We start from the raw sequence: 23628 nt of genomic DNA, 5'->3' as shown, positions 1-23628 counted from the left end.
GCAGCTCCGTCGTGGATCGGTGTCTCGGGGACCAAAGCCCCGGTGGCTCCGCTCCCTGGCAGACGCGGATCCCCGGGGCGGCGCTCGGCCGGCTCCGCGGCCCTTCCGGCTCTGCCGTCATCGCCGGGTCGGGTCAGGCGCTTCTGCCGTGGAACCTTCCTCCGGCACGCGAGGCCTCCGCTCGCCCGCGCCGCCAAAGCTCAGCCGGAGCCAAAGCTCAGGCCGGGTGGGCGCCGCTGGCCACGCCGCCGGCGCCGTGCCGGCCGCGGCGCCGTGGGTGCGGTGGACCGACCCAGCGCGCCCGTTGCGGTTCCCCGCTTTGCTCGTCTGCTGCCCGTGGCGCTCAATGCGCCGTCGTGGTTAACCTGGCCGGCCGCGAAGCGCCACGCGGCCGCTCCCGCGCCCCGACGGGGTGAAGCCGAGAGATAAAAACAAATTATAAATCGCTCAGTAACGTCGAAAAAATAACAATAACAAAGCCAATCGTAAGCTCCCGGCCCCTCCGGCCCCCGGCCTGCTCGCGGGCGAGGAGCAGAGCGGCCGCGCCCGGGCTATCCCCGCCGTTTTCGGCACGGCCGAACCGCGGCCCCGGAGCCGGCCGTTCTCCGGCGTGGCGGGCGTCAGCCTCACGCGTGGCGGGTGCCCCCCGGGCGCGGAGCGAGGCCCCCCCCGGGCCGCGCTTGCGTGGCCGCTCCCGGGGGTCCCCAAGCTCGGCCGGGGAGGGGGCAGTGGGGACGGCCCCGCCGTCACCGCGCCGCTGGCAGGGCCCCGCGCGGGCGGTGTCCCCACGCCGGCACGCGGCCCCCCGGGGGGTGACCCCAGTGCCCCCACCCAAACCAGAACGGGGCGCCCGCATCCCCGTGGGTGGGGGCGGGGGGGGCACCTGCATGCGCACGGGTGGAGGCGTGGGGGGACACCCATATCCTCACGGTGGGCTCGTGGGGAGCATCCCCACCCCCGCGGGCACCCCCCTCCCCTCCCCCTCCCCTCTCCCTCCCCTCCAATCCCCTCCCCTCCTCCCTCCTCCTCCCTTTCCCCTCCTCCCTTTCTCCTCCCTCCCTCTCTCCCATCCCCATCCCCATCCCCTCCCCTCCCCTCCCTCCCTCTCTCCTCCCTTTCCCTCCTCCCCATCCCATCCCCCTCCCTCCCTCCCCTCCCTTTCCCTCCCTCTCCCTCTCTCCTCCCCACTCCCTCCCCTCCCTCCCCCCCTCCCTCCCCTCCCTTTCTCCTCCCCTCCTCTCCCATCCCCATCCCCCTCCCTCCCCACCCCTCCCCACCCCTCCTCCCCTCCCCTCCCCATCCCTCCCCTCCTCCCTCTCCCCTCCCTCCTCCTCTCTCCTTTCTCCTCCCCTCCCTCTCTCCTCCCCACTCCCTCCCCTCCCCTCCTCTCCCTTTCTCCTCCCCTCCCCTCCCATCCCCATCCCCATCCCCTCCTCCCATCCCCATCCCCATCCCCTCCCTCCCTCCTCCCTTTCCCTCCCTCTCCCTCTTCTCCTCCCCACTCCTCCCCTCCTCCTCCCTCCCTCCCTTTCTCCTCCCTCCCTCTCCCATCCCCATCCCCTCCTCCCCACCCCTCCCCACCCCTCCTCCTCCCCATCCCTCCCCTCCCCTCCCCTCCTCTCCTCCTCCTCCCTCCCTCCTCTCCTTTCTCCTCCTCCCTCTCTCCTCCCACTCCCTCCCTCCCTCCTCTCCCTTTCTCCTCCTCCTCCCATCCCCATCCCTCCTCCTCCTCCCCTCCCTCCTCCCGGACTACACCTCCCGCGCTGCCCGGCGCGGCCGCCGCTTTCCCCCCCCCGCACCGGCGGCTCCGGCGCCGCCTTTGTCCGGGCCCGGCCCCGCTGCAGGCCGGGCGGCGGCCCCGCGGCCCGGGGATGGGCGCTGCCCCGGCCCCGGCCCCGGCCTCTCCCCTCCGCCGAGCCCCGCCGCCGCCCCCGCCGGGCCCCGGCCCCGCTCCCGCGGCCCCGGGGCCCGGCCGGGCGCCGGCGGCCGCCGGCAGCCCCGTCCCGGCGGCCCCCCCCGCCACGCCGGGCCCGCGGGCCTCGCCCGCGGGCGGGGCCCCACGGCGGGGCCGGCGGGGCGCGGGGCGCGGGAGGTAAGCGGGCCCCGGCCGCGGGCTCTGGGAGGCGGCCCTGGCGCCGGGCAGGGCAGGGCCTGGGCCGGGCCCCGGGCGTCCCCCGCGCCCCGGCTCGGCCGCCGCCGCCGGGAGCCAGCGCAGGGCGGGCCCGGGCCGCTCCGGCCGGAGGGGAGGCCCGGGGACCCGCGGGGGCAGGGCGGGAGCGGGCGGGAGCGGGCAGGAGAAGGCAGGAGCGGGCAGGAGCGGGTAGGAGCGGGTAGGAGAAGGCAGGAGTGGGCAGGAGCGGGCAGGAGTGGGTAGGAGTGGGTAGGAGCGGGCAGGAGAAGGCAGGAGCGGGCAGAGGCGGGCAGGAGCGGGCAGAGGCAGGCAGGAGCGGGCAGGAGCGGGCAGGAGCAGGCAGCAGCAGGCAGCAGCAGGCAGGAGCAGGCAGCAGCGGGCAGGAGTGGGTAGGAGCGGGCAGCAATGGGCAGGAGCGGGCAGCAATGGGCAGGAGCGGGCAGGAGCGGGCAGCAGCAGTCAGGAGCAGGCAGCAGCAGGCAGGAGCGGGTAGGTGCGGGCAGGAGCAGGCAGGAGTGGGCAGCAGCAGTCAGGAGCGGGCAGGAGTGGGCAGCAGCAGGCAGGAGTGGGCAGCAGCAGGCAGGAGCGGGTAGGTGCGGGCAGGAGCAGGCAGCAGCAGGCAGGAGTGGGCAGCAGCAGTCAGGAGCAGGCAGGAGTGGGCAGGAGCAGGCAGGAGCAGGTAGGAGCAGGCAGGAGCGGGCAGCAGCAGGCAGGAGTGGGCAGCAGCAGGCAGGAGCAGTCAGGAGCGGGCAGGAGCATGGCTGCTGCCAGGCCGCAGGCCGAGCCTCGTGTCGCGGTGCCGTGCCCTGCCCCGGCAGGGGCTCCGGCTTACGGCGCGGGTGGGGGAGGGCGCAGTCCCCGCCGCTCCGGCACGGGTCTGCCCTCCCCGGGGGCAGCCGAGGGCGTCCCCTGCCCAGGGCCCTGCCGGGCCACCCCCCGTGCCGCCGCGGCCCCGCTGCCCTTCCCTTGCCCGGCACGCTCCCGGCGCCGCCCTCGGGATGCCGGAGCCCGCGGCGCCGCCCGGACCCCGACCGGCAGCGGCAGGGCTTCGGCAGCGGCGTTCGGCGAGCGCGCGGCGGGGCGCGCTGAGCCGGTCGCGCTTCTCGCCGCAGATGTCGGTGACGTTCGAGGACGTGGCCGTCTACTTCTCCCCCGAGGAGTGGGCAGAGCTGGCGGGCTGGCAGCGGCGGCTCTACCGGGAGGTGATGCTGGAGAACTACCAGGCGGTCGCCTCGCTGGGTGAGGGCTCTCTCCGGCGCCGCCGGGCTGGCTCGAGCCGGGGTTCCCCCCTTCAGCTGAGCTGGAGCCCCGGGAGGCGGCAGGGCCGCTGTCGCCGTTGCTGCCGCAGCACGGCGGGGGACGATTGCGGGCTTTACCCTGGCAGGGCGCCGGCCGCGGAGAGCGTCCCGGTGGAGGGGGGAGGGGAAGGGAATGGGGTGGACTGGGGTGGACTGGAATAGAATGGACTGGACTGGGATGGACTGGAATTGACTGGAAAGGAATAGAATGGAGTGGACTGGAGTGGACTGGAATTGACTGGAATGGACTGGACCGGAATGGACTGGACCGGAATGGACTGGAACGGACCAGACTGGACTGGAATGGAATGGACTGGACTGGAATTGACTGGAATGAACTGGAATAGAATGGACTGGATTAGACCGGAATGGACTGGATTGGACCAGAATGGACTGGACTGGAATGGATTGGATTGGAATGAACTGGAATAGAATGGACTGGAATTGACTGGAGTGGACTGGAATGGACCGGACTGGACTGGACTGGAATGGACTGGACTGGAATGGAATGGACTGGAATTGACTGGAATGAACTGGAATAGAATGGACTGGAATGGACTGGAATGGACTGGAATGAACTGGAATAGAATGGACTGGACTGGAATGGAATAGAATAGAATGGAATAGACTGGGATGGACTGGAATTGACTGGAATGGAATAGAATGGAGTGGACCGGACTGGACTGAATGGACTGGACTGGAATGGACCGGAATGGACCAGAATGGACTGGACTGGAATGGAATTGACTGGAATGAACTGGAATAGAATGGACTGGACTGGAATGGATTGGAATGAACTGGACTGGAATGGACTGGAATGCACTGGACTGGAATGGACTGGAATGGAATGGACTGGACTGGAATTGACTGGAATGAACTGGAATAGCATGGACTGGAATTGACTGGAGTGGACTGGACTGGACTGGACTGGAATGGATTGGACTGGAATGAACTGGAATAGAATGGGCGGGGCTGGGCTGGAGCCGCCTGCAGCGCCCTGGCCTCTTTCGGCGCTCGCCTGCCCCCGCGGCCCGAGCGGCCCGGCGCTGACCCGGCCCCGCGCCCCGGGGCGAGGCCGGAGAGGGGAGCGGAGCGGAGGGGGCGATGCCGGGCCGGGGGGGGGCCGGTGCCGCCGTCGCGGCAGCGCGGCAGCGGGGGCTTCTCTCTCTGCCGCGGACAGGCTGGCCCGCCGTCGAGCCGGAGGTGGTCCGCGAGCCGGAGCGAGAAGAGAGGCCGTGCGTGCCGGAGCCCCCCGGGGCGCGGCGGAGGCACCGGAGCCCTGTGCCAGGCGGGTCCCGGGGGGCCGCGGGGGGGGGGGGGGGGTTCCGGCAGCACCGGCGCCTCGGCCCGGCGTGCTCCGGGTTCGGAAGGGTGCCCCCGCCGCTGCCCGTGGCGAGGGGTCCCTCGTGCCCGGCCCGGCCCCGGCGGTGACCCCGGCCTCTCCTCCCCAGCCGCCGGTGACGTCCGGACGCAGAGGGAGGCCGGGGGGGTCTCCGAGGGGCCGCCGGCACCCGCCGCCCTGCTCCGGGGGACGGCGCCACGGGGCGGCGGGCGGCGGGGGGGCTCGGCCCGCAGCCGGCCGGGCGGGAGCAGGGGGGGTCCGGCGCGGCGCCCCGGCCTCCACCCCCTCCCGGCCCCCCGGCCGGCGGAGAAGCCCCCCCCGACGTGCCCCGAGTGCGGCAAGAGCTTCAAGAGCCAGACGGCGCTGGCCATCCACGAGCGGAGCCACACCGGCGAGCGGCCCTTCGGCTGCCCCCGCTGCGGGAAGGGCTTCCCCTCCAAGGGGGACCTCAAACGCCACCAGAAGACCCACGCGGGGAAGCCGGAGACCCCCCGCCCCGGCAGCGGCGCGGGGCTCCCGGCCAAGCCGCTGCCGGCCCGGCCCTCCCGCGGCCCCCCGGCCCCCAGGAGACCCCACGCCTGCGCCGAGTGCGGGAAGAGCTTCGGCAAGAGCCGGGACCTGAAGAAGCACCAGCAGACGCACACGGCGGCGCGGCCCTTCTCCTGCCCGCAGTGCGGCCGCCGCTTTCGGCTGAAGCAGATCCTGGCGTCGCACCAGAAGGTGCACGGCGGGGAGAAGCCCTTCGGCTGCGCCGACTGCGGCAAGCGCTTCGGTCAGAAGCATCACCTGCTGAGCCACCGGCGCGTGCACACCGGCGAGAAGCCCTTCGCCTGCGGCCACTGCGGCCACCGCTTCAGCCAGAAGCACCACCTGGTCAGCCACCAGCGCATCCACACCGGGGAGCGTCCCTTCGCCTGCGCCCGCTGCCCCAAGGCCTTCAGGGACAAGAAGACCCTCACCGTCCACCAGCGGGTCCACACCGGTGAGAAGCCCTACAAGTGCGGCGAGTGCGGCAAGACCTGCAGCCAGAAGCAGCACCTCAAGAGCCACCAGCGGGTGCACCGGGGCCCGCCGGCGGTGCCGGAGGGCGGCCGGTGGGACGGGGGGGGTCCGGCGGCGGCGGCGGCGGGGCGGGCGGAGGCCAAGCCTTACCAGTGCGGCGGCTGCGAGAAGCGGTTTCGGGACGAGGGGATCATGCTGGCTCACCAGCGCACGCACGGCACCCCCGGCCTGCAGCCGCCGCCGCAGCCCGGCACCCCCCAAAACTGCCGCTGAGGGGCCCACGGGGCGCCGGGGGCGGCTGCGGGGGGGTGACCCAGAGCACCGACCTCCGCCTCTGCCGGAGCAGCCACGCGTGGGCTGGGAGCGAGCGGTGGCCGCGGCCCCCTCCGCCACCGGCTTCGGCCGCGAGAAGCATCCACGCCGGCACGGGCAGGACCCTCCTCGGCCGCTCCCTGGGGACACCTCCTCGGCCGGGGGGTTCGTCACCGGCGCCCCTTTCCCGCCGCGCTGGGCCCTGCGGTGCCGGCAGCGGCCGCGGGAGAGCCGCGGGCGCAGGGCTGGCTGCCGGGGCAGGGGCGACGCCGTAAATGCATGGCGGCGCGGTCAGAACGGTTACGGGAGAGCGGGGAGGCCGCGGCTTTATTTTTTCCACCCGGATAATAAATAAAAAGCTTCTTCATGCCGGTGACAAGCGGCGAGCTCCATGGCAGCGCGGCGCGTGCCACCGCTCTGCCCGTGCCCGCGTCGGGGCCGCTGTCCCCTCGCTCGTCCCTAGAAGCCCCTTCCCCGGCCCGGACGCGGCGTCCGGGCGAAGCAGCGTCCGCAGGGAGCCGCAGGGACGTGGGCTCGTCCCGGCGAGAGGTGCCACCCGTGCCGGGGCCGCCGGCCCTCGCTGGAACCAGCAGCGATTCCCGTCAGCCGCTTTTAACCGTTTTTTTCCCGTCAGCCGGCGCAGGAGCCCACGGTCGCTTGTGCCCAAAGTTTCCCTCTCTGCCCCCAAAAGGCTGGAGCCGGCGCCGGCGGCCGCGTCGGCCAAAACCCGGCGCTTCGGTTCGGCCTGGGGCGCGCCCGCGACGCGCTGCGTGCCGGGGCACCCGTCCCCTGCCCGACGCCCAGCCCCTCCCCGCTCGTCCCCGGGGCTTTCCGGGACCCCGGCTCCCTCCTGCGGGGTCTCGGCCCCCCAGACGCGGTCGGGCCGAGTGGCCTCGGGTGCGAGTGGCCGCGGCCTCTGCAGCCTGAGCGCAGGCAGCGGGTGCAGGCAGCGGGTGCAGGCAGCGGGGCAGGGCCCGGCACCGGCTCGGCAAGGCAGCGTCACCGGCCGGCTGCCGGTGTCGCCCAGGCCCACTCGTGGCCGTCGCCGCCCGGCAGCCGGTGCCGGGGGGGAGCGCGGGGGTCCCGGCTCCGCCCGCCCGGGGCCCCGGGGAGCTGCGGCGGCCTCGTCCGCCGGGAAAAGGGAGACCGGGGGCCCGGCTCCTGCCGATGCCGGTGGGACGCGGGCCCCGGGGATGCCCCCAGCCCGGCAGAGCCCCCCGCCTTCCCCTCGCGGCGCCGGCGGCTGAGCGTGGCCGGTGCCCTGCTCCGGTGGGCGCGAGCGGCGCGGGTTTCCAGGGCGAGCGGCCGGGCGCCGCGAGCGGCCGGTCCCCCCCCGGGTCCCCTTCCCTCCCCCAAACCCCGCGCCGCTCCAACGCTCAAACTCTGCTCCAACCCCACAGCTTTAATGGCGACCGCAGCCTGGTGCCGCGGCCTCTGCCCGGCAGCCCCGGAGAACCTTCCGGAGACCCCTCTGCTGCGGGCGGGGCGGGACGGGACGGGCGGGTGCCGGGGAGGCGGCGGGACGAGGGGCAGCCCCGGCCGTGGATCCGCGGCTGCTCTGGAGACCCTGGTCCCCCCCCGGCCCCCCCAAGCCCTTCCCGGTCCCCCCCAGCCCCCCCGAGACCCCCCGGTCCCCCCGAGCCACCCTGAGCCCTCCCCGGTCCCTCCCGGTGCCCCCTTGTCCCCCCGATCCCTCCCCAGCTCCCCCGGTCCCTCCCGGTCCCCCCGATCCCTCCCCAGCTCCCCCGAGGCCCTCCCCATCCCTCCCAGTCCCCCTCGAGCCCTTCCTCGTCCCCCGGTCCCCCCCAAGCTCTCCCCGGTCCCCCCGAGCCACCCTGAGCCCTCCCCGGTCGCCCCGGTGCCCCCCACCTCCCCGGTCCCCCCGCTCCCCCCGCTCCCCCCGGTGCCAGGCGCGGGGGCTCTTCCCGCAGGTTTATTGCAGACCGGGGCAGGGCCCGGAGCACCGGAGCGTCGCGGGGCTGCCGCCGCGGCCGGGGCAGGCGAAGGCGGGGGGGGGGGGGGTCCTCAGCGCCGGGAGAAATCCCCACCTGCGGGCGAGGGGGTGAGGGGGGGGCTGCCGCACCGCGGGGCTGCACCCCTGAACCCCCCCGCTCACCCTGGCAGCTGCTGCACTGGCAGCTGCGGATGACGGGCAACACCACGGGCTCGGCCGTGCCGCCGGGGCAGGGCAGGCGCAGGACGCGGACGGGGCTGCCGGGGTCCAGGCGGTAGCTGCAGCACTCGCAGAGGCTCTGCAGGTACGGCTCCTGCCGCGGGGACGCACGGCTGCTGGGCGGCGAAACCGGGGAGACCCCCCCCGCCCCCCCCCCTCCCCAGCTCCCGGCCCCCCCCCAGCCCGGCGGCGGAGCCCGGCCGAGGTCCCGGTGCCGGCTGACCTCGGCGGTGACGGTGGTGCGGGAGCGGCAGCGCCCGGCGCAGTAGCTGACCTCGACGGCGGGCAGGGCGCAGGGCCCCTTGGCGATGGTGCGCAGCTCGGTGAAGCGCCGGCACGCGGAGGACGGCTCCTCTGCGAGGGGCGGCACGGCGGTGCTGCTGCCCACGCCGCCGGCACCGCCCCGACGCCCGCTCCCGCCGCGCCTGGGGCGAGGCCGTGGGGTTCCGGTGGGCGCCCGGCCCGGCCGAGGGCCGCGGGGACCTTACCCGGCCATTCCTCCCGGCAGACGGGGCAGCAGCCGCCCGGCTCCCGCACCTTCACCGCGCCCTGCCGAGACGGCGGCCTCAGCCCCCTGCCCACGCGCGCCCGCTCCCCGCGCGCGCCCCCTCCCCGCGCGCGCCCCACACCTCGGGACAGGCGAGGGGCGGGCAGCCGGCGGCGCAGGCGGCGCGCCCGTCGACGCAGCGGCACGTCTCGCACCCGTCCTGCCACTCGCTGCCGGCCTGGCCGAGGGGGGGGACAGGGCTGAGCCCGGCTGGGCGGGCGGGGGTGCCCCGGCACGAGGGGACGGCGGCACGAGGGGACCCCGGCACCGCTCACCTCGTGGAGCCGCCCCCGGTGCCAGCACTCGCAGAGGGCGGCCGGGACGCAGTGGCCGGTGCTGTTGCGGTAGCGGCCGGGCTGGCAGGCGCAGCCGGGGGCCGGGGGCCCGCTGCAGTTGTGCGGCGGCTCGCCGGAGACGTGCCGGCAGCTCCGCTCGCAGCCGGCCGGCGTGTCGGGGCCCTGCCGTCGCTCGCCCGCAGGACAGGCTGCACGTGGCACAGGGCATGGCACCGGCACCGGCACCGGCACGGCGCGGGACGCGGCCGAGCCCACCCGGGCGCCCTGCGGGTGACGGCTCTGTCCCCTCCCTTGCCACCGCCCGGCGTCGAGGGGCTGCGGGGGCACTCACGGCACTCGGGGAGGCTGCAGGGGGTCCGGCGTGCGGGGGGCCCCAGGCACTCCGCCCCCTCGTAGAGGCGCTGCCGGAGCGGGTGCCGGCGGGAGAGTCGCTCGCCCGTCCCGCACGTCACCGAGCAGGGGGACCAGGGCGACCACGGGGACCACAGGCAGTCCGCTGCGGGGGCGGGGGGGCAGACGTGGCGGCTGCGGCACGGGGACCGCGGCACGGGGACCGCGGCATGGGGAGGGGGCCGGGGCCGGGGGTCTCTCACCGTCACAGTCCTCCTGGGAGCAGTTGAAGGCGCCGCGGACGCAGACGCTGCGGAGAGAGGGGTGGGGGGGGGTCAGCGCCCACCCAGCCGCCCGCCTCGGCCACCGGCGCGGGGGGACCCGTGCCGGGGCGATGCCGGGGGCCGCGGCACCCACCAGCTGTTGCAGCGGAGCCGGAGGCGGCTGCCCGGCGCGTGCTCCTGCTGCCGCTGCGCCCGCGAGAGGTTGTAGGCCCCGGGCAGGGTGGGGGGCAGGCGGCAGCGGCACGACTCGGGGGGGACGCAGGCCCCGTCCTGCAGCACCTGGGGGGCACCAGCGGTGACCGGGGACCCCCCGCCGCCTCGCCGGCCACCGCCCCGTGCCGAGCCCCCCCCCCCGCCGGGACCCGTGAGGAGCGGGGCGGCACGTGGCGGCGGGGTGCCGGGGGGCCGCGGGGAGGGCCCGGTGGGGTGCAGCCGTACCTGGCCGGGCGGGCAGGCGCAGCCGGGCTGGCAGCTCTCCGGCAGGCACCGCGTGCCGGGGCGCAGGTGGGCGCAGGCGCGGGGGCAGGCGTTGGCGCAGTCCCCGTACACCTGCCCGCCGGGACACTCTGCGGGGCGAGGAGGGGGCGGCTGCGGCACGAGAGCCCCCCCGGCCGAGCGCCCGCCTCCGTCCCGCGGCTCAGCCGGCAAAGCCGCGGCTCCCCGGCACCCCGGGGACGGGACCCCCGGCCCGGCTGGGCCCCCCTACCCGGCGAGCAGTTGCGGGCGTTGCAGACGCGGTGCAGCCGCAGCAGCGGCAGGAGGGGGCACGGCTCCTCGCGGCCCCCCGGCCCCGGCAGCGGCTCCCGGTGCCGTTCGGAGGTGCCCCCGCCGCAGCTGGCGCTGCAGGGGCTCCACGGGGACCAGGGGCTCAGCCGGCAGCCGGCTGCGGCGGGAGCGCGGGCTCAGTGCCGTCCCGCCATCCCTCCCACCGACCCACCGACCCACCGTCCCACCGACCCACCGTCCCACCGCGGCGGCACTCACCGGGGCAGGCCTGCGCGTTGCACTCGGCCGTCTCCTCGGTGCCAGCGGCACCGCAGGGCACCCCGCCGGCGCGCTCCTGGCAGCTGCGGTGCCGGGAGGTGTTGCCACCGCCGCAGCTGCGGGAGCAGGGCTCCCAGGGGGACCAGGGCCCGTAGGAGGGACACGCCGCGGCCGGGCAGGCGAAGGTGCCGTTCCGGCAGGTGCTGCGCCGGGAGCGACGCCGGCGTCAGCGTCCATCCCGCCCTCGCGGCGCGGCCGTGCGCGGCCCTCGGCCGCGACCCCCGCGGCACCCACCAGTTGTGGCACTCCAGCTCGGCCGCCTGCCCCGGCCGGAGCTCCCGGCTGCCGTTGCCGGTGGGCAGCCCGCAGCGGCATTCGGCGACCGGCACGCAGGCCCCGTCCTGCAGCAGCCGCCCCGGGGGGCAGCGGCACCCTGCGGGGGCGGGGGGCACCCATGGGTGCCGGGGGTGGGGCCGAGCCCCGGCGGGGGGGGGGGCTCCCACGCGGGTGTGCGCGGAGCGGGGTGTGGGTGCGCCGGTGTGCCATGGGGCGGGGGCTGTGCCATGGGGCGGGGGCTGTGCTATGGGGTGAGGGGCTGTGCCATGGGGTGAGGGGGTGTGCCATGGGGCAGGGGGCTGTGCTATGGGGTGAGGGGCTGTGCCATGGGGTGAGGGGGCTGTGCCATGGGGCAGGGGCTGTGCTATGGGGTGAGGGGGCTGTGCCATGGGGCGGGGGTGTCATGGTTGCGATGGGGGTGTGTGGGGCAGGGGGCCGTGCTATGGGGCGGGGGCTGTGCTACGGGGTGAGGGCTGTGCTGTGGGGCAAGGGGCTGTGCCATGGGGCAGGGGGCTGTGCTATGGGGTGGGAGACCATGCTATGGGGCAAGGGGGCCATGTTATGGGGCAGGGGGCCGTGCTATGGGGCAGGGGACCGTGCTATGGGGCAGAGGGCTATCCTGTGGGGCAAGGGGGCGATGCTATGGGGCAGGGGGCCGTGCTATGGGGCAGGGGACCATGCTATGGGGCAGAGGGCTGTCCTGTGGGGCAAGGGGGTGATGCTATGGGGCAGGGGGCCGTGCTATGGGGCAGAGGGCTATGCTGCGGGGCAAGGGGGCGATGCTATGGGGCAGGGGGCCGTGCTATGGGGCAGAGGGCTGTCCTGCAGGGCAAGGGGGCGATGCTATGGGGAAAGGGGCCGTGCTATGGGGCAGGGGGCTATGCTGCGGGGCAAGGGGGTGATGCTATGGGGCAGGGGGCCATGCTATGGGGCAGGGGGCCGTGCTATGGGGAGGCGGCCGCGCCGTGGGGCGGAGGTCGCGTACCCGGCGTGCAGGGCCCCTGCAGACACTCGACGTGGGGCCAGAGGTCGGCGCAGGCGCGGGGGCAGCCGTCGGCGCAGGCGGCGAAGGCCCGGCCCCGCTCCTCGCACGCCTCCCCTGGGCGCGGGGCCGGCGTCCGGGACCCCGCGAGCGGGGGGTCCCCGGGGTGCCGCGGCGGGGGGCTGCCCGGGCAGGCGGCGGCGCAGCTCTCGGTCTGGGAGCGGGCGCCGCGGCACCGCCGGCCGCTCGCCGGGTGCCAGGGCCGGCGGTGGCGCGGGCGGTAGCCCCCGCCGCAGGGGTCCCGGCAGGGGCCCCAGGGGCCCCAGGGGCTCCAGAGGCAGAGGTCTGCGGGACGCGGGCGTCACCGGCCCCGCGGCGACGCCCCGGTCCCGGCGCGGCGCCCGCGGCACCCCGACCCCCCCGGTACCTTGGCAGGCTCGGGGGTCCGGGCAGGGCCGCTGCTGCCGCAGCTCGGCCGAGCAGGCGGCCCCCTCGCCGGCCCAGGGCAGCCCGGTCTGGGGGTCCAGGCAGAGCCGGTACCGGTGCTGCACCGCGGCCGGGGCCGGGGCCGGGACCCCCGCCGGAGGGGCCGGGGTGCCGGGGCCGAGCGCGGCCGGGGCCGGGCAGGGGTCGCAGGGCGTCCACTCCGACCAGGGGCTCAGCGGCAGCAGCCCTGGGGGGGGACGGGGACGCGGAGCCGCTGGGGACCCCCGGGCCCCCCGGCCGTGGGGGACGGGGCGGCCCCCGCCCCACGGCTGGGGGGCGGAGGGGGTGCCGGGGGTCCCCGGGCGGAGGGAAGGGGCCGAGGGCGGCGGTGGCGGGGGTCCGCACTCACCCCGGCAGCCCTCGCCGCCGCAGCGCAGGGTCCCGTTCCGGCAGGCGCTGGCAGGGGAGCAGCGGGTGAGCGCCCCCGGCCCGGCGCTGCCCCCCGGCCCCCCACGCGTGGGGCCGCCCCCCGGCCCCGCTCACCACGCCAGGCAGCCCAGCAGGACGGCGTCGCCCGCAGCCAGGGTCCGGGGGCCGCCCGGCGCGGCGGGGTGCAGGCAGCGGCACTGCGCGGGGGGCACGCAGCCCCCGGCCTGCTCCAGCAGCCCCTGCCGGACGGGGACGGTGGGGGACGGGGGGGGACACGGGGGGGGGGCAGGGGGGGGGGGCACAGGGGGCATTGGGGGATGTTGGGGGACACTGGGGACGTGGGGGGCATTGGGGGGACAGGGGGCATTGGGGGACATGGGGGACATTGGGGGACGTTGGGGGGGACGGTGGGGGCACTGGGGGACATGGGGGGACATTGGGGGACGGTGGGGGACGGTGGGGGGCACAAGGGGACATTGGGGGATGTTGGGGGGCACTGGGGGACATGGGGGGACATTGGGGGGACATTGGGGGGACGTTGGGGGGGACGGTGGGGGGCACTGGGGGACATGGGGGGACATTGGGGGGACGGTGGGGGGACGGTGGGGGGCACAAGGGGACATTGGGGGATGTTGGGGGGCACTGGGGGACATGGGGGACATTGGGGATGTTGGGGGACACTGGGGACGTGGGGGACATTGGGGGACGGTGGGGGCATTGGGGGACGGGGGACATTGGGGGACATGGGGGACATTGGGGGATGGGGGGCATTGGGGGGACGGGGGACATGGGGGACATGGGGGGACATTGGGGGATGGTGGGGGGCATTGGGGGGACAGGGGGCATTGGGGGACATGGGGGACATTGGGGAGACGGTGGAGGGGCATTGGGGGGACAGGGGGCATTGGGGGACATGGGGGGACATTGGGGGGACGGTGGAGGGGCATTGGGGGGACAGGGGAGCATTGGGGAGATGTTGGGGGGGACATTGGGGGGACACTGGGGGGGATGGTGGGGACAGGGGGGCACTGGGGGGACACTGGGGGACTTGGGGTGGGGCCGACCCCAGCCCCCGTACCTCGGGGCAGGCGCAGCCGCGCTGGCAGGGCTCCGGCGCGGGGCAGAGCTGGGGGTGCTGGCGGCCGGCGCAGCGCTGGGCGCAGGGGGCCGCAGGGCCGGTACTGGAACGGGGGGCACAGCTGGGCTCTGCGGGAGAGCGGCGGGCAGGGGCGGGCAGGGACGGGCAGGGGCCCGTGAGGACGGGCAGGGGATGGGCAGGGGTCCATAGGGACGGGCAGGGGTCCATAGGGATGGGCAGGAACGGGCAGGGATGGGCAGGGGCCCGTGAGGACAGGCAGGGGACGGGCAGGGGTCCATGGGGATGGGCAGGGACAGGCAGGGGCCCGTGAGGACAGGCAGGGGTCCATGGGACGGGCAGGGGTCCGTGGGGACGGGCAGGGGACAGGCAGGGGACAATAGGGATGGGCAGGGACGGGCAGGGGCCCATGAGGACGGGCAGGGGACGGGCAGGGGCCCATGGGACAGGCAGGGGACGGGCAAGGGTCCATAGGGACGGGCAGGGATGGGCAGGGGCCCATGAGGACGGGCAGGGGTCCATGGGGATGGGCAGGGACGAGCAGGGATGGGCAGGGGCCCATGGAGATGGGCAGGGGACAGGCAGGGGATGGGCAGGGGCCCATGGGGACAGGCAGGGGACGGGCAGGGGTCCATGGGACGGGCAGGGGATGGACAGGGGTCATGGGGACGGGCAGGGGTCCATGGGGACGGGCAGGGATGGGCAGGGGTCCATGGGGATGGGCAGGGGACAGGCAGGGACGGGCAGGGATAGTCAGGGGCCCATGAGGACAGGCAGCGGTCCATGGGACGGGCAGGGGACGGGCAGGGGACGGGCAGGGGTCCATGGGGATGGGCAGGGACGAGCAGGGATGGGCAGGGGCCCATGGAGATGGGCAGGGGACAGGCAGGGGACGGGCAGGGGTCCATGGGACGGGCAGGGGATGGACAGGGGTCATGGGGACGGGCAGGGGTCCATGGGGACGGGACGGGCGGGCAGGGGTCCACAGGGATGGGCAGGGGCCGGGCAGGGGCCGGGCAGGGAGCCGGCAGGAGGGGCAGGGTCGGGCAGGGCTCAGGGTGGGCGAGGACCCGCCGGCGTGGGCAGGGCGCGGGCAGGAGGGAAGGGCAGGGCCCGGCCGCCCTCGCTCACCCGAGCACCCCGAGGCGTCGCAGAGGCGGCTCTGCCCGTCCAGCCCCGCGCAGCCGGCGGGGCCCTGCCGGTGCCGGTGCCGGTGCTGCCATGGGGCCCGGCAGGAGCAGGGGCTCCAGGGGCTCCAGGGGCTCCAGGGGCAGGCGGCTGCGGGCGGGCAGGGGACGGGGTGACGGCGGGGACCCCGCGAGCCCCCCCGCCCCGCCCCGGCACCCTACCTGGGCAGGGGCGCAGGTAGCAGGCCCGCGCCTCCCGGCGCGCGCCGAGGGCCCGGCTGCGGTCGCAGGCGACGCCGGGGCTCGGGCAGGGGCAGGCGGCCTCCCGGGCGGCCAGGCCGGTGCCGCAGGAGCGGGAGCAGGGGCCCCAGGGGCCCCAGGCGCAGCCCCCCGACCCTGGGGGGGGGGGGGCCGGCACCTTACGGAGGGACGCGGCACCCCGGAGCCGCCGCGGCGGCGCCGAGGGCCCCTCCGTCCCGCCGGGGTCCTGCCCCGGGCCCTCCCAGGAGGTTTGGGGGTCCCGGGGGGGCTTCGCGTCGGCCCCTCGGGGTTTGGGGGGGGAGGGGGGGGCCCCGCACGGTCCTGGCACCCACCGGGGATGCCGGCGGCGCCCGTGCCGCCGGCCCCTCGGCACGGCGGCGGGGGCGGGGCACTCACCGGCACAGGGGACGTCCTGGCACTGGGTGCCCTCGGGGGTGCAGGAGCTGCGGGGGGGACAGGGGCGGGTGGGTTCGGGGCGGCGGCCCGGCCCCCGGCCCCCGGCCCCCCGGCACCCACCATCGCCGGCACGCGCCCTCCGGCCAGCTCTCCCCCAGGCGCCTCTCGCCGCCGGCACGCGGGCAGAGGGGCGGGCAAGGCCCCGCCGCGCAGCCCCGGCTCTGCTCCTGCGGCCCCCCGCACTCGCCGTCGCCGTCGCCCGGGGTCGGGGTCCTGGCGGGGGAAACGACGCACGGGGGTCACCGGGCGCGGGCGGCGCGGGGTCACGGCGGCACGTGGCCGGGCGCGGCGTCACCTGAAGCGGGCCTGGCGCCCGTCCCCGCAGGTGACGCTGCAGGGCGCCCAGCGGCTCCAGCGGCTCCAGCGGCAGGGGCTCGGGGGGCAGCCGCGGCGGCGGCAGCGCAGGCGGCCCCCGGTGCAGGCGCAGTCGGCGCAGCCGTCGCGGCGGCGGCTCCCCGGCACCCAGCCGCGGCCCTCGGCGTCCGTGCACTCGCAGCGGGCGGGGGGCACGCAGCCCCCGTCCTGCTCCAGGGTGCCTGCGGGGACGCGGTGACGGGGGGGGCGCGGGCAGGGACCCCCGGGGGCCACCCGCGCTCGGGGGGCCGGGGCAGGCGCTCACCGTCGGGGCAGCGGCAGCCGGGCCGGCAGCGTTCCTCGGGGCCGCAGGCCAGGCCCTCGCGCAGGTCGCGGCAGTGCCGCGGGCAGCGGTTGGCGCAGGCCACGGGCGCCATGCCGGGCGGGCAGCCCTCCCCTGGCACACCGTCACCGTCGGCCGCCACCGGCGTGGGGCCGGGGGTCCCCGCTGAGCCCCCGGCGAGCCCCACGGCCCCGCAGCCCCCCGGCGAGCCCCACAGCCCTGCAGCCCCCCACTGAGCCCCACAGCCCCCCGGCGAGCCCCACAGCCCCCCACTGAGCCCCGCAGCCCCCCAGGGAGCCCCGCAGCCCCCCAGGGAGCCCCACAGCCCCCAGCGAGCTCCACAGCCCCACAGCCCCCCAACGAGGCCCACAGCCCCCGGCGAGCCCCACAGCCCCCACTAAGCCCCACAGCCCCCAGCGAGCCCCACAGCCCCCACTGAGCCCCACAGCCCCCAGGGAGCCCCGCAGCCCCCCAGCAAGCCCCACAGCCCCGCAGCCCCCGGCGAGCCCCACAGCCCCCACTGAGCCCCACAGCCCCTGGTAAGCCCCACAGCCCCCGGCGAGCCCCACAGCCCCCACTGAGCCCCACAGCCCCCAGGGAGCCCCACAGCCCCGCAGCCCCCCAGGGAGCCCCACAGCCCCCCAGCGAGCTCCACAGCCCCACAGCCCCCCACTGAGCCCCACGGCCCCGCAGCCCCCGGCAAGCCCCACAGCCCCCCACTGAGCCCCGCAGCCCCCCAGGGAGCCCCCACAGCCCCCTGCAAGCCCCACAGCCCCCCAGCAAGGCCCACAGCCCCGCAGCCCCCCGGCGAGCCCCACAGCCCTGCAGCCCCCACTGAGCCCCACAGCCCCCGGCGAGCCCCACAGCCCCCACTGAGCCCCGCAGCCCCCCAGGGAGCCCCACAGCCCCCCAGCAAGCTCCACAGCCCCACAGCCCCCCAACGAGGCCCACAGCCCCCGGCGAGCCCCACAGCCCCCACCAAGCCCCACAGCCCCCAGCGAGCCCCACAGCCCCCCAGCGAGCCCCGCAGCCCCCCAGCGAGCCCCACAGCCCCGCAGCCCCCCGGCGAGCCCCACAGCCCCCACTGAGCCCCACAGCCCCTGGTAAGCCCCACAGCCCCCGGCGAGCCCCACAGTCACCCACCAAGCCCCACAGCCCCCCACTGAGCCCCACAGCCCCACAGCCCCCAGTGAGCCCCACAGCCCCCAGGGAGCCCCACAGCCCCCCGGCAAGCCCCACAGCCCTGCAGCCCCCTGCTGAGCCCCACAGCCCTGCAGCCCCCCAGGGAGCCCCACAGCCCCCCAGCGAGCCCCACAGCCCCCAGGGAGCCCCACAGCCCCCAGCGAGCCCCCCGGCCCCCCGAGCCGCACCGCAGGGCTGGGGGTTGCAGAGGCGCAGGTGGTGCCGCCCGCCGGGGCAGGGCTGCCCCCCGTTTTTGGGGGGGCGGGTGCAGGAGCGGCTGCGGACGGAGCGGCCCCCCCCGCACGTCCGGTCACACCGCGACCAGGGGCTCCAGCCCGACCAGGCGCCGTCCACTGCCCCACGGCGAGAGGGCGTCGGGAGGGGGCACGGCCCAGAGCCCCCGTGCTGCCCCCACCCCGCCTCCAGCCCCCCAAGCCCCTCAAGCCCCCTGACCGGCACCCCAGAGCCCCCCATGCTGCCCTCGAGCCCCCCGAGGCCCCCCAACCAGCACCCCCGAGCCCCCACGCTGCCCTCGAGGCCCCCAACCAGCACCCCTGAGCCCCCCAGGCTGCCCCCGAGCCCCCAACCAGCACCCCTGAGCCCCCCACGCTGCCCTCAGGCCCCCAACCAGCACCCCAGAGCCCCCGAGCCCCCCACCCTTGCAGGCCTGCAGCCCGCAGGAGCGGTGCTGGGCGTTGGCGCTGAGGATGTCGGGGCACCACCGGCCCCCCGGCGCGGGGGGGCTGTAGGCGCGCAGCCGGAGCTGCACCCCCCCGCCGCAGCTGCGGGAGCAGCCGCCCCACGGCCCCCACGGCGTCCAGCGGCAGTCCCGGCCGGCGCAGGCCTCGTCCGGGCAGGGGGGCACGGCTGGGGAGGGCGGGGGGCTGGCACCGCCGCGCCGGGCAGAGGGACCCCCCCACCCCCCCATGCAGTGGGGCACAGGACCCCCCACGCCACCCGCGCAGTGGGGCAGGGAACCCCACACCCCCCGGTGCAGTGGGGCACAGGACCTCCTAGGCCACCCACGCAGTGGGGCAGGGACCCCCGTAGCCACCCCATGCAGTGGGGCACAGGACCCCCATCCCACCCACGCAGTGGGGCAGGGACTCCATAGCCTCCCGCGCAGTGGGGCAGGGACCCCATAGCCACCCCATGCAGTGGGGCAGGGCCCCCACAACCCCCCATGCAGTGGGGCGGGGACCCCCATAGCCGCCCCATGCAGTGGGGCAGGGACCCCCTCCCACCCGCGCAGTGGGGCAGGGACCCCCCACACCCCCCGCGCAGTGGGGCAGGGACGCCCTCCCACCCGCGCAGTGGGGCAGGGACCCCCCCGTAGCCACCCCATGCAGTGGGGCACAGGACCCCCCATCCCACCCACGCAGTGGGGCGGGGACTCCCATAGCCTCCCCGCGCAGTGGGGCAGGGACCCCCTCCCACCCGCGCAGTGGGGCAGGGACCCCACACCCCCGCGCAGTGGGGCAGGAACGCCCTCCCACCCGCGCAGTGGGGCAGGGACCCCCCCCACCCCCGCGCAGTGGGGCAGGGACGCCCTCCCACCCGCGCAGTGGGGCAGGGACCCCCCACACCCCCCGCGCAGTGGGGCAGGGACGCCCTCCCACCCGCGCAGTGGGGCAGGGACCCCCCACACCCCCCGCGCAGTGGGGCAGGGACGCCCTCCCACCCGCGCAGTGGGGCAGGGACCCCCCACACCCCCCGCGCAGTGGGGCAGGGATGCCCTCCCACCCGCGCAGTGGGGCAGGTTGCAGGGCCGCTGCTGGACGCTCTCCCCGCCGCAGCCCCCGGCCCGGCCGCAGGAGCGGCTGCGGCTCTTGGTGGCCGGAGCCTCGGGGCGGGTGCAGGTCCTGGAGCAGGGGGTCCAGGGGGACCAGGGCCCGAAGCCCTCCTCTTCCTCGGCGCCTGGCCCGGGACGAAGGCTCCGCATCAGCGGGGCCAGCCAGGGCCGCGACCCCCCCCCCCCCCCCCGCCACGTCCCGGAGCCCCCCGGGATCGGGGGTCCCGAGGCGACGTCCCCCCACGCACGGCCCGTGCCCTTACCCGGGGTGGTGGGGCCGGGCTCCGGCGTGGGGCTGGGCTCCGCTGCGGGGGGAGCAAAGGCGGTGACGGCCCCGGACCCCCAGAGCCCCGCGGGATCCCCCCCGGCGGGATCCGGCCCCCGCTGGGCTGGGGCGGTGGGACCCACGGCCCCGTGGGGCAGAGGGGCTGGGACCCACGGCAGGGCAGGGAGCGTGGGGCTGAGGCTGGGACCCACGGCAGAGGGGACAGGGATGGGGCTGGGACCCACGGCAGAGCGTGGTGACCCACGGCACGACATGGGGCTGGGGCTGGGACCCACGGTGGAGGGGCTGGGACCCACGGCAGAGGGGCTGGGATGGGGCTGGGACCCACGGCAGAGGGGACAGGGATGGGGCTGGGACCCACGGCAGAGGGTGGTAACCCACGGCACGACATGGGGCTGCGACCCACAGTGGAGAGGATGCGGATGGGGCCGGGACCCACGGCACGACACGGGGATGGGGCTGGGACCCACAGTAGAGGGGCTGGGCATGGGGCTGGGACCCATGGCAGAGGGGACAGGGATGGGGCTGGGACCCACGGCAGAGCGTGGTGACCCACGGCACGACACGGGGCTGGGGCTGTGACCCATGGCGGAGGGGCCGGGCCCCACGGCAGAGGGGCTGGGATGGGGCTGGGACCCACGGCAGGGCAGAGCACGGGGCTGAGCCTGGGCCCCACGGCGGAGGGGCAGGGCTGGGGCCGGGCCCCACGGCACGACACGGGGCTGGGGCCGGGCCCCACGGCGGAGGGTGGTAACCCGCGGCATGACATGGGGCTGGGACCCACAGTGGAGAGGATGGGGCTGGGGCCGGGCCCCACGGCGGAGGGGCTGGGATGGGGCCGGGCCCCACGGCGGAGGGTGGTAACCCGCGGCATGACATGGGGCTGGGACCCACAGTGGAGAGGATGGGGCTGGGGCCGGGCCCCACGGCGGAGGGGCTGGGATGGGGCCGGGCCCCACGGCGGAGGGTGGTAACCCGCGGCATGACATGGGGCTGGGACCCACAGTGGAGAGGATGGGGCTGGGGCCGGGCCCCACGGCGGAGGGGCTGGGATGGGGCCGGGCCCCACGGCGGAGGGGCCGGGCCGGGACGCACCGGGGCAGCGGGGGCTCCGGCAGCGCTGGGTCTCGGCGCGGGGCCCGGCGCAGTCGCGGCCGCCGTGGGCGGGCGCGGGGCTGGTGCAGCTCCGCCAGCGGCTCCGCAGCCCCGGCCGCCCGCAGCCGGGCCCCGAGCAGGGGCTCCAGGGGCCCCAGGGCCCGAAGGCCCCGTCCCGCCGGCACCCGGGCCCCGAGCAGCGCAGGCGGCCGTGGAGGCAGGTGCTGGGGAGGGGCAGGGGGCGCTGGGGGCCGGGGAGGGCAGGGGGTGGGGAGGGGCAGGGGGTGCTGGGGAGGGGCAGGGGCGCTGGGGGCCGGGGAGGGCAGGGGTGCTGGGGAAGGGCAGGGGTGCTGGGGAGGGGCAGGGGCGCTGGGGGCCGGGGGAGGGCGGGGAGGTGGGGGCTGGGGGCTGGGGGAGGGCAGGGGGTGGTGGGGGAGGGCAGTGGGTGGTGGGTGATGGGGAAGGGCAGGGGGTGCCGGGCGGTGGGGAGGGCAGCAGAGTGACGGGTGGTGGGTGAGGGCGGTGGGTGCTGGGTGCCAGGGAAGGGTGGTGGGTGCTGGGTGGTGGGGGAGGGCAGGGGGTGCCGGGGAAGGGCAGGGGGTGCCGGGCTGTGGGGAAGGGCAGCAGAGCAATGGGTGGTGGGTGAGGGCGGTGGGTGCTGGGTGCCAGAGGAGGGCAGGGGGTGGTGGGTGCCGGGGAAGGGCAGGGGGTGCCGGGCGGTGGGGGAGGGCAGGGGATGCCGGGGAAGGGCAGGGGGCGCCGGGCGGCGGGGAGGGCAGCAGAGCGATGGGTGGCGGGGGAGGGCGGTGGGTGCCGGGGAAGGGCAGGGGGTGCCGGGCGGTGGGGGAGGGCAGCAGAGCGACGGGTGGTGGGGGAGGGCGGTGGGTGCCGGGGAAGGGCAGGGGGTGCCGGGCGGTGGGGGAGGGCAGCAGAGCGATGGGTGGTGGGGGAGGGCGGTGGGTGCTGGGTGCCAGAGGAGGGCAGGGGGTGGTGGGTGCCGGGGAAGGGCAGGGGTGCCGGGCGGCGGGGAGGGCAGCAGAGCGATGGGTGGTGGGGGAGGGCAGGGGGTGCCGGGGAAGGGCAGGGGGTGCCGGGCGGCGGGGGAGGGCGGGGCGCGGGCGCTCACCAGTTGGCGCAGGGGGTGCGGATGGTGGTGCCGGGGGGCAGCTCCTGGCCGGGTGCCAGGGGGGGCCCCGGGGTGCCCCGGCCGGGGGGGGAGGGGCCGGCCTGCAGCTCCCGCAGCAGCTCCGCCGTCAGCACGCAGGGACAGGCCTGCGCCGCACCCGCCTCGCACCCGCGGGCCCACAGAGCACCCACGGCTCTGGGGCACCCCCCGCCCCATAGAGCGCCCACCGCCCCAGGGAGCGCCCACTGCCCCAAGGAGCACCCGCGGCTCTGGGGCACCCACCGCCCCATAGAGCGCCCACCGCCCCATAGAGCGCCCACCGCCCCAGAGAGCACCCACCGCCCCAGAGAGCGCCCACAGCGCTGGGAGCACCCACCGCCCCACAGAGTGCCCACTGCCCCATAGAGCACCCACCGCCCCAGAGAGCGCCCACGGCCCCGGGGGCACCCACAGCTCTGGGGCACCCACCGCCCCATAGAGCACCCACGGCTCTGGGACCCCCCACTGCCCCATAGAGCACGCAGCGCCGCATAGAGCGCCCCCACCCCACAGAGCGCCCACTGCCCCATAGAGCACCCACCGCCCCAGAGAGCGCCCACGGCCCCAGGGGCACCCACAGCTCTGGGGCACCCACCGCCCCATAGAGCACCCACGGCTCTGGGACCCCCACGGCCCCGGGAGCACCCATCACCCCATAGAGCACCCACCGCCCCATAGAGCACCCATCACCCCATAGAGCACCCATCACCCCATAGAGCGCCCACCGCCCCATAGAGCACCCACCGCCCCGGGCAGCCCCTACCGCCCTGGGGAGCACCCGTGGCCCTGGGTTCCGCCCACAGCTCCAAGGAGCACCCACGGCCCCGGGGAGCACCCAAGGACCCGGCCGGGGACCCCCACGGCCGCGGGGACCCCGTGCAGGAGGGGCAGCCCGGGGCCGCCCCATGGCGGGGCGGGGCGGGGGCGGGGCCGGGCCGGGGGGCGGGGCGGGGGGCGGGGCTCACCGCCAGGCAGGCGGTGCCGTGCAGCAGGGTCCCTGGCGCGCAGGCGCAGCCCTCGACGCAGCCCCCCGGGACGCAGCCCACGCGCCCGGCCAGGTGGGCGCAGCGGTGGGGGCAGGCCCCGCCCCCCCGGCACTCGCGGTACAGCCGGCCCGGGGGGCAGCCGGCGCCTGCGCAGTGCGGTCAGCGCCGGGGGCGGGGCTGGGGGCGGGGCTAAGGGATGATAGGGCTGGGGGCGGGGCTAAGGGATAGGGCCGTGGGGCAGGGCAGTGGGGCACGGCTATGGGGCGGGGCTGTGGGGCGGGGCTAAGGGATAGGGCTGTGGGGCAGGGCTGTGGGGCGGGGCTAAGGGATACGGCTGTGGGGCAGGGCTATGGGGCGGGGCTAAGGGATACGGCTGTGGGGCAGGGGTGTGGGGCGGGGCTAAGGGATACGGCTGTGGGGCAGGGCTATGGGGCGGGGCTAAGGGATACGGCTGTGGGGCAGGGGTGTGGGGCGGGGCTATGGGGCGGGGCTGAGGGATAGGGCCATGGGACAGGGGAATGGGGCAGGGCAGTGGGGCAGGACCGAGAGACGATAAAGCTGGGGGCAGGGCTAAGGGGTAGGGCTGGGGGCGGGGCTATGGGGCAGGGCTGGGGCACATGGCTAAGGGATAGGGCCACGGGGCAGAGCAGTGGGGCACGGCTGTGGGGCAGGG

The 23628-nt window shown here is 77.0% G+C and overlaps 2 protein-coding genes across 5 annotated transcripts in view; one reads left to right on the top strand and one right to left on the bottom strand.

Moving 5' to 3' along the window:
- Nucleotides 1-1985: 1985 nt before the first annotated feature.
- On the top strand, nt 1986-6464 carry LOC140648647 (uncharacterized). Of its 4 annotated transcripts, XM_072854984.1 has the most exons (4): nt 1986-2092; nt 3244-3370; nt 4610-4717; nt 4881-6464. In XM_072854984.1, the coding sequence occupies exons 2-4, from the start codon at nt 3244-3246 to the stop codon at nt 6044-6046; spliced, it is 1401 nt and encodes a 466-aa protein (XP_072711085.1). In that variant the 5' UTR covers nt 1986-2092; the 3' UTR covers nt 6047-6464. The 4 variants fall into 4 exon arrangements, with proteins under 4 accessions (XP_072711085.1, XP_072711086.1, XP_072711083.1 ...); XM_072854985.1 differs by lacking the exon at nt 4610-4717; XM_072854982.1 differs by lacking the exon at nt 1986-2092 and having other exon boundaries at nt 2993-3370.
- A 1646-nt stretch (nt 6465-8110) lies between these two features.
- The window catches only part of LOC140647277 (SCO-spondin-like), a 34345-nt gene continuing 18827 nt past the window's right edge, over nt 8111-23628 (bottom strand). The window contains exons 57-88 of the mRNA XM_072851637.1: nt 22935-23101; nt 21931-22076; nt 20801-21028; nt 19687-19718; nt 19375-19548; nt 18289-18498; nt 17820-17984; nt 16432-16563; nt 16108-16348; nt 15873-16025; nt 15753-15799; nt 15318-15491; nt 15100-15246; nt 13951-14078; nt 12987-13111; nt 12853-12899; nt 12445-12690; nt 12204-12362; nt 12021-12134; nt 10994-11132; nt 10700-10902; nt 10422-10598; nt 10154-10281; nt 9849-9994; nt 9695-9741; nt 9433-9597; nt 9081-9289; nt 8888-8983; nt 8747-8807; nt 8482-8612; nt 8202-8352; nt 8111-8133 (exon numbers count right to left, since the gene is read on the bottom strand). Of these exons, the coding sequence (XP_072707738.1) occupies nt 8111-8133; nt 8202-8352; nt 8482-8612; nt 8747-8807; nt 8888-8983; nt 9081-9289; nt 9433-9597; nt 9695-9741; nt 9849-9994; nt 10154-10281; nt 10422-10598; nt 10700-10902; nt 10994-11132; nt 12021-12134; nt 12204-12362; nt 12445-12690; nt 12853-12899; nt 12987-13111; nt 13951-14078; nt 15100-15246; nt 15318-15491; nt 15753-15799; nt 15873-16025; nt 16108-16348; nt 16432-16563; nt 17820-17984; nt 18289-18498; nt 19375-19548; nt 19687-19718; nt 20801-21028; nt 21931-22076; nt 22935-23101 (4511 nt within the window). The remainder of the gene's footprint in view (nt 8134-8201; nt 8353-8481; nt 8613-8746; nt 8808-8887; nt 8984-9080; nt 9290-9432; nt 9598-9694; nt 9742-9848; nt 9995-10153; nt 10282-10421; nt 10599-10699; nt 10903-10993; nt 11133-12020; nt 12135-12203; nt 12363-12444; nt 12691-12852; nt 12900-12986; nt 13112-13950; nt 14079-15099; nt 15247-15317; nt 15492-15752; nt 15800-15872; nt 16026-16107; nt 16349-16431; nt 16564-17819; nt 17985-18288; nt 18499-19374; nt 19549-19686; nt 19719-20800; nt 21029-21930; nt 22077-22934; nt 23102-23628) is intronic.

Source organism: Ciconia boyciana, chromosome 2, assembly GCF_034638445.1.
Source record: "Ciconia boyciana chromosome 2, ASM3463844v1, whole genome shotgun sequence".
NCBI classification, from domain to species: domain Eukaryota; kingdom Metazoa; phylum Chordata; class Aves; order Ciconiiformes; family Ciconiidae; genus Ciconia; species Ciconia boyciana.
This window is presented reverse-complemented; position numbering and strand designations above follow the sequence as displayed.

Excerpts from the sequence above, each read along its gene's own strand:
- LOC140648647 (XM_072854982.1), top strand. The coding sequence starts at position 3,130 with ATGCCGGAGCCCGCGGCGCCGCCCGGACCCCGACCGGCAGCGGCAGGG. Across the intron at positions 3,371-4,609 it reads CCAGGCGGTCGCCTCGCTGG|GCTGGCCCGCCGTCGAGCCG; the intron begins GTGAGGGCTCTC and ends TGCCGCGGACAG. Across the intron at positions 4,718-4,880 it reads GCACCGGAGCCCTGTGCCAG|CCGCCGGTGACGTCCGGACG; the intron begins GCGGGTCCCGGG and ends TCTCCTCCCCAG.